General features: G+C 50.1%; 1 protein-coding gene across 1 annotated transcript in view; it reads left to right on the plus strand.

Annotated features, from left to right (window-relative positions):
* The first annotated feature begins 7,520 nt into the window (after window positions 1–7,520).
* The window catches only part of LOC135570323 (glutamate receptor-interacting protein 1-like), a 71,568-nt gene continuing 63,219 nt past the window's right edge, over window positions 7,521–15,869 (plus strand). Inside the window, exons 1-2 of the mRNA XM_065016446.1 lie at window positions 7,521–7,591; window positions 7,667–7,865. Of these exons, the coding sequence (XP_064872518.1) occupies window positions 7,521–7,591; window positions 7,667–7,865 (270 nt within the window). The remainder of the gene's footprint in view (window positions 7,592–7,666; window positions 7,866–15,869) is intronic.

Genomic DNA, 15,869 nt, shown 5'->3' on the forward strand with positions numbered 1-15,869 from the left:
CATCACCAGTAAAGTTATCTCTCTCTCCCTCTCCCTCTCTCCCCCACCACCCCAGCCCAAGTCCCATCACCAGTAAAGTTATCTCCCTCTCTCCCCACCACCCCAGCCCAAGTCCCATCACCAGTAAAGTTATCTCCCTCTCTCCCCCACCACCCCAGCCCTAGTCCCATCACCAGTAAAGTTATCTCCTCTATCCCCTCTCCCTCTCTCCCCCTCTCCCCCACCACCCCAGCCCTAGTCCCATCACCAGTAAAGTTATCTCCCTCTCTCCCCACCACCCCAGCCCTAGTCCCATCACCAGTAAAGTTATCTCCCTCTCTCCCTCTCTCCCTCTCCCTCTCCTCCCCTCTCCCCCACCACCCCAGCCCTAGTCCCATCTCCAGAGAAGCGTTCTTTATTGAGTCTGACACAAAGTGACTCGCGGAGCCCATCTCCATGTTAAAATTTAAGGGGCTGTAATCCCTGGACATCCCGCCTCACCACTCTGCTATCAGCTGAAAACAGACAGGACACTCTACTGCCTCACTCTGCTATCAGCTGAAACCAGACAGGACACTCCACTAATCACTCTGCTCTCAGCTGAAACCAGACAGGACACTCTACTGCCTCACCACTCTGCTATCAGCTCAAACCAGACAGGACACTCTACTGCCTCACCACTCTGCTATCAGCTGAAACCAGACAGGACACTCTACTGCCCCACCACTCTGCTATCAGCTGAAAACAGACAGGACACTCTACTTTCCCACCACTCTCCTCTCAGCTGAAACCAGACAGGACACTCTACTGCCTCACCACTCTGCTATCAGCTGAAACCAGACAGGACACTCTACTGCATCACTCTGCTATCAGCTGAAAACAGACAGGACACTCTACTGCATCACTCTCCTCTCAGCTGAAAACAGACAGGACACTCTACTGCATCACTCTCCTCTCAGCTGAAAACAGACAGGACACTCTACTGCCTCACCACTCTGCTATCAGCTGAAACCAGACAGGACACTCTACTGCCTCACCACTCTGCTCTCAGCTGAAAACAGACAGGACACTCAACTGCCTCATCACTCTACTATCAGCTGAAAACAGACAGGACACTCTACTGCCTCACCACTCTGCTATCAGCTGAAACCAGACAGGACACTCTACTGCCTCACCACTCTGCTGTCAGCTGAAACCAGACAGGACACTCTACTGCCTCACCACACTGCTCTCAGCTGAAAACAGACAGGACACTCTACTGCCTCACCACACTGCTCTCAGCTGAAAACAGACAGGACACTCTACTGCATCACTCTCCTCTCATCTGAAAACAGACAGGACACTCTACTGCAGACAGGACACTGAAAACACTCTACTGCATCACTCTGCTATATTTCTTTTCATTCTTCCTCCTGGCCAAATGGTTTCACAAATACAAACAGCACAGTACACACACACACACACACACACACACACACACACACACACACTAGGGGTGATTTGCTCGTTGCGTGATGTGTTGGACTGTAAAGTGTGTGAGGTCATCTGCTCAGAATAAAGACCTCACCACATCCTCCCAAGGTGCAGTGCACCACTCTCCTGTCATGCTGATTGGGTTGGACAGTCTTTTTCTCCCTCTCTCTGCTAACAGAAACTTAGTAGCACACAGGCTTCTCCTCTCCGTTCCCTCTCTCTGCTAACGTGTGGAGTCTAGGGAACCACAGAAAGACACAGTGGTTTCTGACTAGCTGACTAGTCGACTCCAGTCCAGTACTGTCTCACACGCATGTGTCCTGACACGGCCTGCCCTTAGTCAGCCACAGAGAGATTCAGGAGAGGGCCTGAAGACAGAGAGTCCCAGGAGAGGGCCTGAAGACAGAGAGTCCCAGGAGAGGGCCTGAAGACAGAGAGATTCAGGAGAGGGCCTGAAGACAGAGAGATGCAGGAGAGGGCCTGAAGACAGAGAGTCCCAGGAGAGGGCCTGACGACAGAGAGTCCCAGGAGAGGGCCTGAAGACAGAGAGTCCCAGGAGAGGGCCTGAAGACAGAGAGTCCCAGGAGAGGGCCTGAAGACAGAGAGTCCCAGGAGAGGGCCTGAAGACAGAGAGTCCCAGGAGAGGGCCTGAAGACAGAGAGTCCCAGGAGAGGGCCTGAAGACAGAGAGTCCCAGAAGAGGGCCTGAAGACAGAGAGTCCCAGGAGAGGGCCTGAAGACAGAGAGTCCCAGGAGAGGGCCTGAAGACAGAGAGTCCCAGGAGAGGGCCTGAAGACAGAGAGTCCCAGGAGAGGGCCTGAAGACAGAGAGTCCCAGGAGAGGGCCTGAAGACAGAGAGTCCCAGGAGAGGGCCTGAAGACAGAGAGATGCAGGAGAGGGCCTGAAGACAGAGAGATGCAGGAGAGGGCCTGAAGACAGAGAGTCCCAGGAGAGGGCCTGAAGACAGAGAGATTCAGGAGAGGGCCTGAAGACAGAGAGATTCAGGAGAGGGCCTGAAGACAGAGAGATGCAGGAGAGGGCCTGAAGACAGAGAGTCCCAGGAGAGGGCCTGACGACAGAGAGTCCCAGGAGAGGGCCTGAAGACAGAGAGTCCCAGGAGAGGGCCTGAAGACAGAGAGTCCCAGGAGAGGGCCTGAAGACAGAGAGTCCCAGGAGAGGGCCTGAAGACAGAGAGTCCCAGGAGAGGGCCTGAAGACAGAGAGTCCCAGGAGAGGGCCTGAAGACAGAGAGTCCCAGGAGAGGGCCTGAAGACAGAGAGTCCCAGGAGAGGGCCTGAAGACAGAGAGTCCCAGGAGAGGGCCTGAAGACAGAGAGTCCCAGGAGAGGGCCTGAAGACAGAGAGTCCCAGGAGAGGGCCTGAAGACAGAGAGATGCAGGAGAGGGCCTGAAGACAGAGAGATGCAGGAGAGGGCCTGAAGACAGAGAGTCCCAGGAGAGGGCCTGAAGACAGAGAGATTCAGGAGAGGGCCTGAAGACAGAGAGATTCAGGAGAGGGTCTGAAGACAGAGAGATTCAGGAGAGGGTCTGAAGACAGAGAGATTCAGGAGAGGGTCTGAAGATAGAGAGATTCAGGAGAGGGTCTGAAGATAGAGAGATTCAGGAGAGGGTCTGAAGACAGAGAGATTCAGGAGAGGGTCTGAAGACAGAGAGATTCAGGAGAGGGCCTGAAGACAGAGATATTCAGGAGAGGGCCTGAAGACAGAGAGATTCAGGAGAGGGTCTGAAGACAGAGATTCAGGAGAGGGTCTGAAGACAGAGAGATTCAGGAGAGGGTCTGAAGACAGAGAGATTCAGGAGAGGGCCTGAAGAAGACAGGAGAGAGGAGGGGCCTGAAGACAGAGAGATTCAGGAGAGGGTCTGAAGACAGAGAGATTCAGGAGAGGGTCTGAAGACAGAGAGATTCAGGAGAGGGTCTGAAGACAGAGAGTCCCAGGAGAGGGTCTGAAGACAGAGAGATTCAGGAGAGGGCCTGAAGACAGAGAGATTCAGGAGAGGGTCTGAAGACCGAGAGATTCAGGAGAGGGTCTGAAGACAGAGAGATTCAGGAGAGGGTCTGAAGACCGAGAGATTCAGGAGAGGGTCTGAAGACAGAGAGATTCAAAGTGCCTCTTTTCTTCTTTATATTTTTATCCCTGTCTTCTTCTCTGCTCCGTCCTGCAGAACGCCTCTGGAATTTGTGCGCTCCACTTCCTCTTCCAGTCCTCTTTGTCTGGTGTGTATAAGTGCTGTGCTGAGTAACTAGTAGTGTTGAGGAGGAGGAGGAGGAGGAGGGAGGAGGAGGGAGGAGGCAACATAACGTGATCACCAGCTACATCTCTCTCTCTCTACTCTTGTCGAGAGGCATTACGTTTGGAGACCTAGATGTGGTTGACTGGACGGGGTTGTTCTCCCGTTATCTCTGTGTGTGTTTGTCGTGGTGTACTCAGCCAGGGCTGTGGGCTGAGGGCTTAGTAACGCTGCTATGGTGCAGGAGGAAACTACTGTCCAGAAGCCAGGGGTAGAGCTGCCCTGGGACAGCAGGTGTTTGTGTCGTTTCATCCTGCCGGACTCTAGGGACAGTCTGACGCACCAGACTGCGGTCTGACTCTGCCATGGCGTTCCTTTGCGGAGGCAGTCATGCTTTCCGTACTGCTGTGGGTGAGTACAGAGACGACACAGAGACTGAAGACATGGCCTTCAGGACCTCACAGGGATTATTCTGTTGTCACGCGACTCCTTCGTGTCAGATAGTGAAATATTTTCGGTTGTTTTCTAATCACTGTTTAATAGAGGTCTTGTCCTCCAGTTGACGGTAGGTAGTAGACAGCAGGTGGATTTAGTCCGCCCAGATACTTCAACGTAGAGGAGTCTGGTACCTGAAGGTGCAACGTAGAGGAGTCTGGTACCTGAAGCAGCACAGTAGAGGAGTCTGGTACCTGAAGCAGCAACGTAGAGGAGTCTGGTACCTGAAGGTGCAACGTAGAGGAGTCTGGTACCTGAAGGTGCAACGTAGAGGAGTCTGGTACCTGAAGCAGCCCAGTAGAGGAGTCTGGTACCTGAAGCAGCCCAGTAGAGGAGTCTGGTACCTGAAGCAGCACAGTAGAGGAGTCTGGTACCTGAAGCAGCAACGTAGAGGAGTCTGGTACCTGAAGTAGCACAGTAGAGGAGTCTGGTACCTGAAGCAGCAACGTAGAGGAGTCTGGTACCTGAAGCAGCACAGTAGAGGAGTCTGGTACCTGAAGCAGCAACGTAGAGGAGTCTGGTACCTGAAGCAGCACAGTAGAGGAGTCTGGTACCTGAAGCAGCAACGTAGAGGAGTCTGGTACCTGAAGCAGCAACGTAGAGGAGTCTGGTACCTGAAGCAGCACAGTAGAGGAGTCTGGTACCTGAAGCAGCAGATGAATCTGGTCCTGAATAGCAACGTAGGAGTCTGGTACCTGAAGGACATGAGGAGTCTGGTACCTGAAGCAGCCCGTAGAGGAGTCTGGTGCCTGAAGCAGCAACTGGAGGAGTCTTCCTGAAGTAGCCTAGAGTCTGGTACCTGAAGCAGCAACGGGAGAGTCTGGTACCTGAACAGCAACTCAGGGTGTCTGGTCCTGAAGCAGCAGATGCAATCAGAAGTCAAATAGTTTTAGGATCGCTAAAGGACATGCTGTTGGAACTTTAACCTCCTCCCTTCCTTGCTGTCTTGTCTAGTCTGTAGGAAGGACTGGGGAGGTTTTCCTCTGGGATATGTGCCTGTGTTGTAATGTCAGAGTCGGGAGAGGCTGGTGAACATCTCTCAGGGTGTCAGGTCGTTAAGCACTCTCCATTAAAATGTCATCCTTCTCTTCTTCCCTCCTCCTCTCCTTCCCTCCTCCTCTCCTTCCCTCCTGTTTCCCTCTCCTCCTCTCCTTCCCTCCTGTTTCCCTCTCCTTCCCTCCTGTTTCCCTCTCCACCTCCTCCTTCCCTCCTGTTCCTTCCCTCTCTCCTTCTCTCCTTCCCTCTCCTCCTCCCTTCCCTCCTCCTCTCCTTCCCACCTCCTCTCCTTCCCTCCTGTTTCCCTCTCCACCTCTCCTTCCCTCCTCCTCTCCTTCCCACCTCCTCTCCTTCCCACCTCCTCTCCCTCCCTCCTGTTTCCCCCTCCTCTCCTTCCCACCTCCTCTCCTTCCCTCCTGTTTCCCTCTCCACCTCTCCTTCCCTCCTCCTCTCCTTCCCACCTCCTCTCCCTTCCCTCCTGTTTCCCTCTCCACCTATCCTTCCCTCCTCCTCTCCTTCCCACCTCCTCTCCTTCCCACTCAGGCTAATCCCTGGAGGCTTTATTTCCCATCTCTACACATCCATTTATCAGCCCAATACTGTTTCCCTGTAGAGAAGACGAGGGAGGAGTCTGTAGAGAAGACTCCTCCTCTGTAGAGGAGACCTGTAGAGGAGACTCTGTTCCCTCCTCTGTCCCAGGGAGGAGTCCCTGTAGAGGAGACGAGGAGGAGTCTGTCTCCTATCCTTCCCAAGACCAGGGAGGAGTCTGTCCTTCCCTCCTGTAGAGAAGACCAGGGAGGAGTCTCTGAGAAGACCAGGGAGGAGTCTGTAGAGAAGACCAGGGGAGGAGTTGTAGAGAAGACGAGGAGGAGTCTGTAGAGAAGACCAGGGAGGAGTCTCTAGAGAAGACCAGGAGGAGTCAGCTGTAGAATACTGTGCAGGGAGGAGTCTGTAGAGAAGACGAGGGAGGAGTCTGTAGAGAAGACGAGGGAGGAGTCTGTAGAGAAGATGAGGGAGGAGTCTGTAGAGAAGACGAGGGAGGAGTCTGTAGAGAAGAGGAGTCTGTAGAGGGAGGAGTCTATAGAGGAGACGGAGGGAGGAAGACTGTCTGTAGAGAAGACCAGGGAGGAGTCTTTTAGAGGGGAGGAGTCTGTAGAGAAGACCAGGGAGGAGTCTGTAGAGAAGACCAGGGAGGAGTCTGTAGGGAGGAGTCTGTAGAGAAGACGAGGGAGGAGTCTGTAGAGAAGACGAGGGAGGAGTCTGTAGAGAAGACCAGGGGAGGAGTCTGTAGGAAGAGGAGGAGTCTGTAGAGGAGACGAGGGAGGAGTCTGTAGAGAAGACCAGGGAGGAGTCTGTAGAGAAGACCAGGGAGGAGTCTGTAGAGAAGACCAGGGAGGAGTCTGTAGAGAAGACCAGGGAGGAGTCTGTAGAGAAGACCAGGGAGGAGTCTGTAGAGAAGATGAGGGAGGAGTCTGTAGAGAAGACCAGGGAGGAGTCTGTAGAGAAGACGAGGGAGGAGTCTGTAGAGAAGACGAGGGAGGAGTCTGTAGAGAAGACCAGGGAGGAGTCTGTAGAGAAGATGAGGGAGGAGTCTGTAGAGAAGATGAGGGAGGAGTCTCTGAGGCCAGAGATGTTTAAGATCTGATGATGTGTGTGAGGGGAATGAGTCATGTTGAATTTCCATAATGGTTTTATCCTGGGGTGTAGATCAGAGCATCAGGAGTCTGCAGGGCCTGGCACGATGCTGTCTGGCACGACGCTGTCTGTCAATGTTAAGACACTGCTGTGTCTTTTACATGAATGAGTGTGTGTAAGTTGTGTTTTAGTGGGTATATGTGTGAGTGTGTGTGAGTCTGTCTGTCTGTCTGTCTGTCTGTCTGTCTGTTCGTCAGCCTGTGCATTATGGCTGGTATTTTAGGCACCATGGACTCTGTGTTCTTGTGTTTCCTCTGACCCCCCTCTCTCTCTGTCTCTCTCTCTCTCTCTCACCCCCTCTCTCTCTCACCCCCTCTCTCACCCCCTCTCTCTCTCTCTCTCTCTCTACCACCCCCTCTCTCTATCTCTCTCTCTACCACCCCCTCTCACTCTCTCTCTCTCTTTCTCTCTCTCTGAGTTGCCTCTCTCAGTGTGACAGAACCTCAGAGCCAGGGGAGTCCCAAATGGCACTCTATTCCCTACATAGTGCACTATCTTACAGGCTCTGGTCAAAAGTAGTGCACTATTCAGGGAATAGCGTGCCATTTGGGACTCGGACACTGTGTTGTTCCTTTCAGAGAGCCCTGGGGACGGCAGAGAGGAGAGCCAGTCACTGTGAGGTCATTAGTAGTTGGGATGACGTCTCGTCTTCACAGGCCTTCCTCTCCCAAGCTGCACTGCTTCTCTCAGAGACGGGCCTCGTCACTGTGAGGTCATTAGTAGTTGGGATGACGTCTCGTCTTCACAGGCCTTCCTCTCCCACGTTGCACTGCTTCTCTCAGAGACGGGCCTCGTCACTGTGAGGTCATTAGTAGTTGGGATGACGTCTCGTCTTCACAGGCCTTCCTCTCCCAAGCTGCACTGCTTCTCTCAGAGACGGGCCTCGTCACTGAGGTCATTAGCAGTTGGGATGACGTCTCGTCTTCACAGGCCTTCCTCTCCCAAGCTGCACTGCTTCTCTCAGAGACGGGCCTCGTCACTGTGAGGTCATTAGTAGTTGGGATGACGTCTCGTCTTCACAGGCCTTCCTCTCCCAAGCTGCACTGCTTCTCTCAGAGACGGGCCTCGCTCCCAGAACCAGGTCAAGGGGGATAATGTCCAGTATTTCCAGAGCGGTGTTGGGGCTCAGCTGTGAGCAACTCTTTGTTGTATATTAACACATTCATTCAATGAAAGACAAAGAGGCAACGGATGACAACACGCTCTGTGTCAACACGATAAATATGGTGACAATGCTGTCAGGGTGAGGAAAAGGGCAGAGTTATACAATTTTTTTATTTTTTATTTAACTAGGCAAGTCAGTTAAGAACACATTCTTATTTTCAATGACGGCCTAGGAACAGTGGGTTAACTGCCTTGTTCAGGGGCAGAACGACAGAATTCTACCTTGTCAGCTCGGGGGTTTGAACTTGCAACCTGCCGCCACAGAGCCACATATCTCGGCTTTATGTTTAGGATGAACATGTTACTGTAAAGGCTTATAATTATAAAGCCCAGGTCCACAACTGTTGGCCATCTGTAGCCTGTGTGGATTCGCCATCTGTAGCCTGTGTGGATTCGCCATCTGTAGGCCTATTTTATCTGATGAAAAATGTGCCAAAATGTCTGGCGTTGACAGGCATTGATCTTTCACACCACGGTACGGCTGTGGCAACAGCTTTCGCTGAATATCGACATTTACTAAATAAAAATAATATTTGATGATTAAAAGTACATGGCTGAAACATCCTGACAGAGACAGTACATGGCTGAAACATCCTGACAGAGACAGTACATGGCTGAAACATCCTGACAGAGACAGTACATAGTACATGGCTGAAACATCCTGACAGAGACAGTACATGGCTGAAACATCCTGACAGAGACAGTACATAGTACATGGCTGAAACATCCTGACAGAGACAGTACATGGCTGAAACATCCTGACAGAGACAGTACATAGTACATGGCTGAAACATCCTGACAGAGACAGTACATGGCTGAAACATCCTGACAGAGACAGTACATGGCTGAAACATCCTGACAGAGACAGTACATGGCTGAAACATCCTGACAGAGACAGTACATGGCTGAAACATCCTGACAGAGACAGTACATGGCTGAAACATCCTGACAGAGACAGTACATGGCTGAAACATCCTGACAGAGACAGTACATGGCTGACTGAAACATCCTGACAGAGACAGTACATGGCTGAAACATCCTGACAGAGACAGTACATGACTGAAACATCCTGACAGAGACAGTACATGGCTGAAACATCCTGACAGAGACAGTACATGACTGAAACATCCTGACAGAGACAGTACATGGCTGAAACATCCTGACAGAGACAGTACATGACTGAAACATCCTGACAGAGACAGTACATGGTACATGGCTGAAACATCCTGACAGATACAGTACATGGTACATGGCTGAAACATCCTGACAGATACAGTACATGGCTGAAACATCCTGACAGAGACAGTACATGGTACATGGCTGAAACATCCTGACAGATACAGTACATGGTACATGGCTGAAACATCCTGACAGAGACAGTACATGGTACATGGCTGAAACATCCTGACAGATACAGTACATGGCTGAAACATCCTGACAGAGACAGTACATGGTACATGGCTGAAACATCCTGACAGATACAGTACATGGTACATGGCTGAAACATCCTGACAGAGACAGTACATGGTACATGGCTGAAACATCCTGACAGATACAGTACATGGTACATGGCTGAAACATCCTGACAGAGACAGTACATGTTACATGGCTGAAACATCCTGACAGATACAGTACATGGTACATGGCTGAAACATCCTGACAGATACAGTACATGGTACATGGCTGAAACATCCTGACAGAGACAGTACATGGCTGAAACATCCTGACAGATACAGTACATGGCTGAAACATCCTAACAGAGACAGTACATGTTACATGGCTGAAACATCCTGACAGATACAGTACATGACTGAAACATCCTGACAGAGACAGTACATGGCTGAAACATCCTGACAGATACAGTACATGGCTGAAACATCCTGACAGATACAGTACATGGCTGAAACATCCTGACAGATACAGTACATGGCTGAAACATCCTAACAGATACAGTACATAGTACATGGCTGAAACATCCTGACAGAGACAGTACATGGCTGAAACATCCTGACAGAGACAGTACATGGCTGAAACATCCTGACAGAGACAGTACATGGCTGAAACATCCTGACAGAGACAGTACATGGCTGAAACATCCTGACAGATACAGTACATGGTACATGGCTGAAACATCCTGACAGATACAGTACATGGTACATGGCTGAAACATCCTGACAGAGACAGTACATGGTACATGGCTGAAACATCCTGACAGAGACAGTACATGGCTGAAACATCCTGACAGATACAGTACATAGTACATGGCTGAAACATCCTGACAGAGACAGTACATGGCTGAAACATCCTGACAGAGACAGTACATGGATGAAACATCCTGACAGATACAGTACATGGCTGAAACATCCTGACAGAGACAGTACATGGCTGAAACATCCTGACAGAGACAGTACATGGCTGAAACATCCTGACAGAGACAGTACATGGTACATGGCTGAAACATCCTGACAGAGACAGTACATGGCTGAAACATCCTGACAGAGACAGTACATGGCTGAAACATCCTGACAGAGACAGTACATGTACATGGCTGAAACATCCTGACAGATACAGTACATGGCTGAAACATCCTGACAGAGACAGTACATGGCTGAAACATCCTGACAGAGACAGTACATGGCTGAAACATCCTGACAGAGACAGTACATAGTACATGGCTGAAACATCCTGACAGATACAGTACATGGCTGAAACATCCTGACAGAGACAGTACATGGCTGAAACATCCTAACAGAGACAGTACATGGATGAAACATCCTAACAGATACAGTACATGGTACATGGCTGAAACATCCTGACAGAGACAGTACATGGCTGAAACATCCTGACAGATACAGTACATGGCTGAAACATCCTAACAGAGACAGTACATGGTACATGGCTGAAACATCCTGACAGATACAGTACATGGTACATGGCTGAAACATCCTGGCAGAGACAGTACATGGCTGAAACATCCTGACAGAGACAGTACATGGCTGAAACATCCTGACAGATACAGTACATGACTGAAACATCCTTACAGATACAGTACATGGCTGAAACATTATAACCTGACAGAGACAGTACATGACTGAAACTAGATCCTTACAGATACAGTACATGACTGTAACATCCTGACAGATACAGTACATGGCTTAAACATCCTAACAGATACAGTACATGGCTACATGGCTGAAACATCCTAACAGATACAGTACATGGCTGAAACATCCTAGCAGATACAGTACATGGTACATGGCTGAAACATCCCAGATACAGTACATGGTACATGGCTGAAACATCCTAACAGATACAGTACATGGTACATGGCTGAAACATCCTGACAGATACAGTACATGACTGAAACATCCTGACAGATGAGTACATGACTGAAACATCCTGACAGATGATAACCTATAACCTGCCAGAGGCCTGCTAGATGAGGTATTATAACCTGACAGAGCCAGAGGCCTGCTAGATGAGGTATTATAACCTGACAGAGCCAGAGGCCTGCTAGATGAGGTATTATAACCTGGCAGAGCCAGAGGCCTGCTAGATGAGGTATTATAACCTGACAGAGCCAGAGGCCTGCTAGATGAGGTATTATAACCTGACAGAGGAGGCCTGCTAGATGAGGTATTATAACCTGACAGAGGCCTGCTAGATGAGGTATTATATAACCTAACAGAGGCCTGCTAGATGAGGTATTATAACCTGCCTTAGGCCTGCTAGATGAGGTATTATAACCTGACAGAGGCCTGCTAGATGAGGTATTATAACCTGACAGAGGCCTGCTAGATGAGGTATTATAACCTGACAGAGGCCTGCTAGATGAGGTATTATAACCTGCCTTAGGCCTGCTAGATGAGTTATTATAACCTGATAGAGGCCTGCTAGATGAGGTATTATAACCTGACAGAGGCCTGCTAGATGAGGTATTATAACCTGACAGAGGCCTGCTAGATGAGGTATTACAACCTGACAGAGGCCTGCTAGATGAGGTATTATAACCTGACAGAGGCCTGCTAGATGAGGTATTATAACCTGACAGAGGCCTGCTAGATGAGGTATTATAACCTGACAGAGGCCTGCTAGATGAGGTATTATAACCTGACAGAGGCCTGCTAGATGAGGTATTACAACCTGACAGAGGCCTGCTAGATGAGGTATTATAACCTGACAGAGGCCTGCTAGATGAGGTATTATAACCTGACAGAGGCCTGCTAGATGAGGTATTATAACCTGACAGAGGCCTGCTAGATGAGGTATTATAACCTGACAGAGGCCTGCTAGATGAGGTATTATAACCTGACAGAGGCCTGCTAGATGAGGTATTACAACCTGACAGAGGCCTGCTAGATGAGGTATTATAACCTGACAGAGGCCTGCTAGATGAGGTATTACAACCTGACAGAGGCCTGCTAGATGAGGTATTATAACCTGACAGAGGCCTGCTAGATGAGGTATTATAACCTGACAGAGGCCTGCTAGATGAGGTATTACAACCTGACAGAGGCCTGCTAGATGAGGTATTATAACCTGACAGAGGCCTGCTAGATGAGGTATTATAACCTAACAGAGGCCTGCTAGATGAGGTATTATAACCTAACAGAGGCCTGCTAGAAGAGGTATTACAACCTGACAGAGGCCTGCTAGATGAGGTATTATAACCTAACAGAGGCCTGCTAGATGAGGTATTATAACCTGACAGAGCCAGAGGCCTGCTAGATGAGGTATTACAACCTGACAGAGGCCTGCTAGATGAGGTATTACAACCTGACAGAGGCCTGCTAGATGAGTTATTATAACCTGACAGAGGCCTGCTAGATGAGGTATTACATCCTGACAGAGGCCTGCTAGATGAGGTATTATAACCTGACAGAGGCCTGCTAGATGAGGTATTATAACCTGACAGAGGCCTGCTAGATGAGGTATTACAACCTGACAGAGGCCTGCTAGATGAGGTATTATAACCTGACAGAGGCCTGCTAGATGAGGTATTACAACCTGACAGAGGCCTGCTAGATGAGGTATTATAACCTGACAGAGGCCTGCTAGATGAGGTATTATAACCTGACAGAGGCCTGCTAGATGAGGTATTATAACCTGACAGAGGCCTGCTAGATGAGGTATTATAACCTGACAGAGGCCTGCTAGATGAGGTATTATAACCTGACAGAGGCCTGCTAGATGAGGTATTATAACCTGACAGAGGCCTGCTAGATGAGGTATTACATCCTGACAGAGGCCTGTACATACATGAGGAAGAGAGATGTCTAAGCATCAGCTTGGCATGACGACAGACTTCATCTCATCAGGTTCCTCACAAGATCAGTCTTAAGCGACTGGATTCAGTGTTTCCTTCTAAAGATTTACAGCTTACTACAGATCCGCCTCCCTCCAACGTAGAAATAATATTGACATAAAAAAAGACATTTCCTGGAATAGCTGACCTTGTTGTCTTACTTGAATTGGTTTAGGGACGTTGGAGTTGAACCACAGTCCCCTAGCAGCTTGTTAAGCATCAGAACTACTAGGATGCGTCCCAAAAGGCACCCTATTCCCTACGTACGGCCCTATGGACCGGCCCTGTGGACCGGCTCTGGTTAAAAATAGGGCACTATGAAGGGAATAGGGTGCCATTTGGGACGTAGTCTAGTAGTTCTGGTCCTCCAAGCCTTTTAGATGGGTCAACAGAAGACGGGAGCACCCAGATGGCTACTCTCTCTGTGCTCTTCCTCCCCTCTCTCTCTATGTGCTCTTCCTCCCCCTCTCTCTCTGTGCTCTTCCTCCCCTCTCTCTCTCTGTGCTCTTCCTCCTCTCTCTCTCTCTCTCTCTCTCTCTCTCTCTCTAACCCCTCTCTCTCTCTTCTCTGTGCTCTTCCCTCCCATCTCTCTCTCTCTCTGTGCTCTTCCTCCTCTCTCTCTCTTCCTAACCCATCTCTCTGTGCTCTTCCCCCCTCTCTCTCTCTCTCTTTGAAGAAAGAAGTCCCCCCTCTCTCTCTTCTGCTCTTCCTAACCCCTCTCTCTCTCTCTCTCTCTCTCTCTCTCTCTCTCTCTCTCTCTCTCTCTCTCTGGTCTATCTCTCTCTCAGACCATTGAGTCATACACAGATTCTGGACTGACTGACTGGCACTGTGTGTGGGGTTATACAGGGCTGAGTGGTGCTTGTCTCTTCACCAAGAGCCATGCTGATTCCATCCCAGTCAGGTTGTATGGTCAGTCCTTGCCTGCTTGGCCCCTGCTGACCAGATCATGACCCAGACAGGCTATGGGTTAGTGTAGGGCTGTCTGCTGGTAATGGTCAGTGCCCCGGGGAGGAGGGTTAGCAGAGAGAACCGCTGTTAGCGGAAGTGCAGCCCAAAATCACATGGAATATCTGAGAAGACGGGTGCATCTCTCTCTCTCACAATGAGCAGCTGTTGATTTTATTGCACACCAACGGCCACACTTCTAGGGCTGTTGATTTTACTGCACACCGACTGCCACACTTCTAGGGCTGTTGATTTTACTGCACAGCAACTGCCACACTTCTAGGGCTGTTGATTTTACTGCACACCGACTGCCACACTTCTAGGGCTGTTGATTTTACAGCACACCAACTGCCACACTTCTAGGGCTGTTGATTTTACTGCACACCGACTGCCACACTTCTAGGGCTGTTGATTTTACAGCACACCAACTGCCACACTTCTAGGGCTGTTGATTTTACTGCACACCAACTGCCACACTTCTAGGGCTGTTGATTTTACTGCACACCAACTGCCACACTTCTAGGGCTGTTGATTTTACAGCACACCAACTGCCACACTTCTAGGGCTGTTGATTTTACTGCACACCAACGGCCACACTTCTAGGGCTGTTGATTTTACTGCACACCAACTGCCACACTTCTAGGGCTGTTGATTTTACAGCACACCAACTGCCACACTTCTAGGGCTGTTGATTTTACTGCACACCAACTGCCACACTTCTAGGGCTGTTGATTTTACTGCACACCAACGGCCACACTTCTAGGGCTGTTGATTTTACTGCACACCAACTGCCACACTTCTAGGAATGTTCCGTGGTAGGTCTTACTAAGGGGGTGTTTCCCACTGTGGCGTCGTGTAGGGCTGTTGTAGGGACCATATTACCGCCACACCGACAGTCGTTAGTCAGGACCGCAGCCAAATTCCACCTGATTGTTGAGTCACTGTAATCTCCTCTTCTGCACTCAGGAAAAGCTTGTTAGTACCCCTATCACCAACGACCGGCTAATGGCCTGGTACCCATATCACTAACGACCGGCTAATGGCCTGGTACCCAGGGCTCTAACTACCAGCAAGTCCTAATGGCCTGGTACCCAGGGCTATAACTACCAGCAGGTCCTAATGGCCTGGTACTCAGGGCTTTATTGTCCCTCCATCAGGTCCTAATGGCCTGGTACCCAGGGCTCTAACTACCAGCAGGTCCTAATGGCCTGGTACTCAGGGCTCAAACTACCAGCAGGTCCTAATGGCCTGGTACTCAGGGCTTTATTGTCCCTCCATCAGGTCCTAATGGCCTGGTACCCAGGGCTCTAACTACCAGCAAGTCCTAATGGTCTGGTACTCAGGGCTCTATTGTCCCTCCATCAGGTCCTAATGGCTTGGTACCCAGGGCTCTAACTACCAGCAAGTCCTAATGGCCTGGTACACAGGGCACTAACTACCAGCAGGTCCTAATGGCCTGGTACTCAGGGCTCTATTGTCCCTCCATCAGATCCTAATGGCCTGGTACTCAGGGCTCTAACTACCAGCAAGTCCTAATGGCCTGGTACTCAGGGCTCTATTGTCCCTCC

The sequence above is a fragment of the Oncorhynchus nerka genome, unplaced genomic scaffold, assembly GCF_034236695.1.
Source record: "Oncorhynchus nerka isolate Pitt River unplaced genomic scaffold, Oner_Uvic_2.0 unplaced_scaffold_982, whole genome shotgun sequence".
In the NCBI taxonomy this organism is placed as follows: domain Eukaryota; kingdom Metazoa; phylum Chordata; class Actinopteri; order Salmoniformes; family Salmonidae; genus Oncorhynchus; species Oncorhynchus nerka.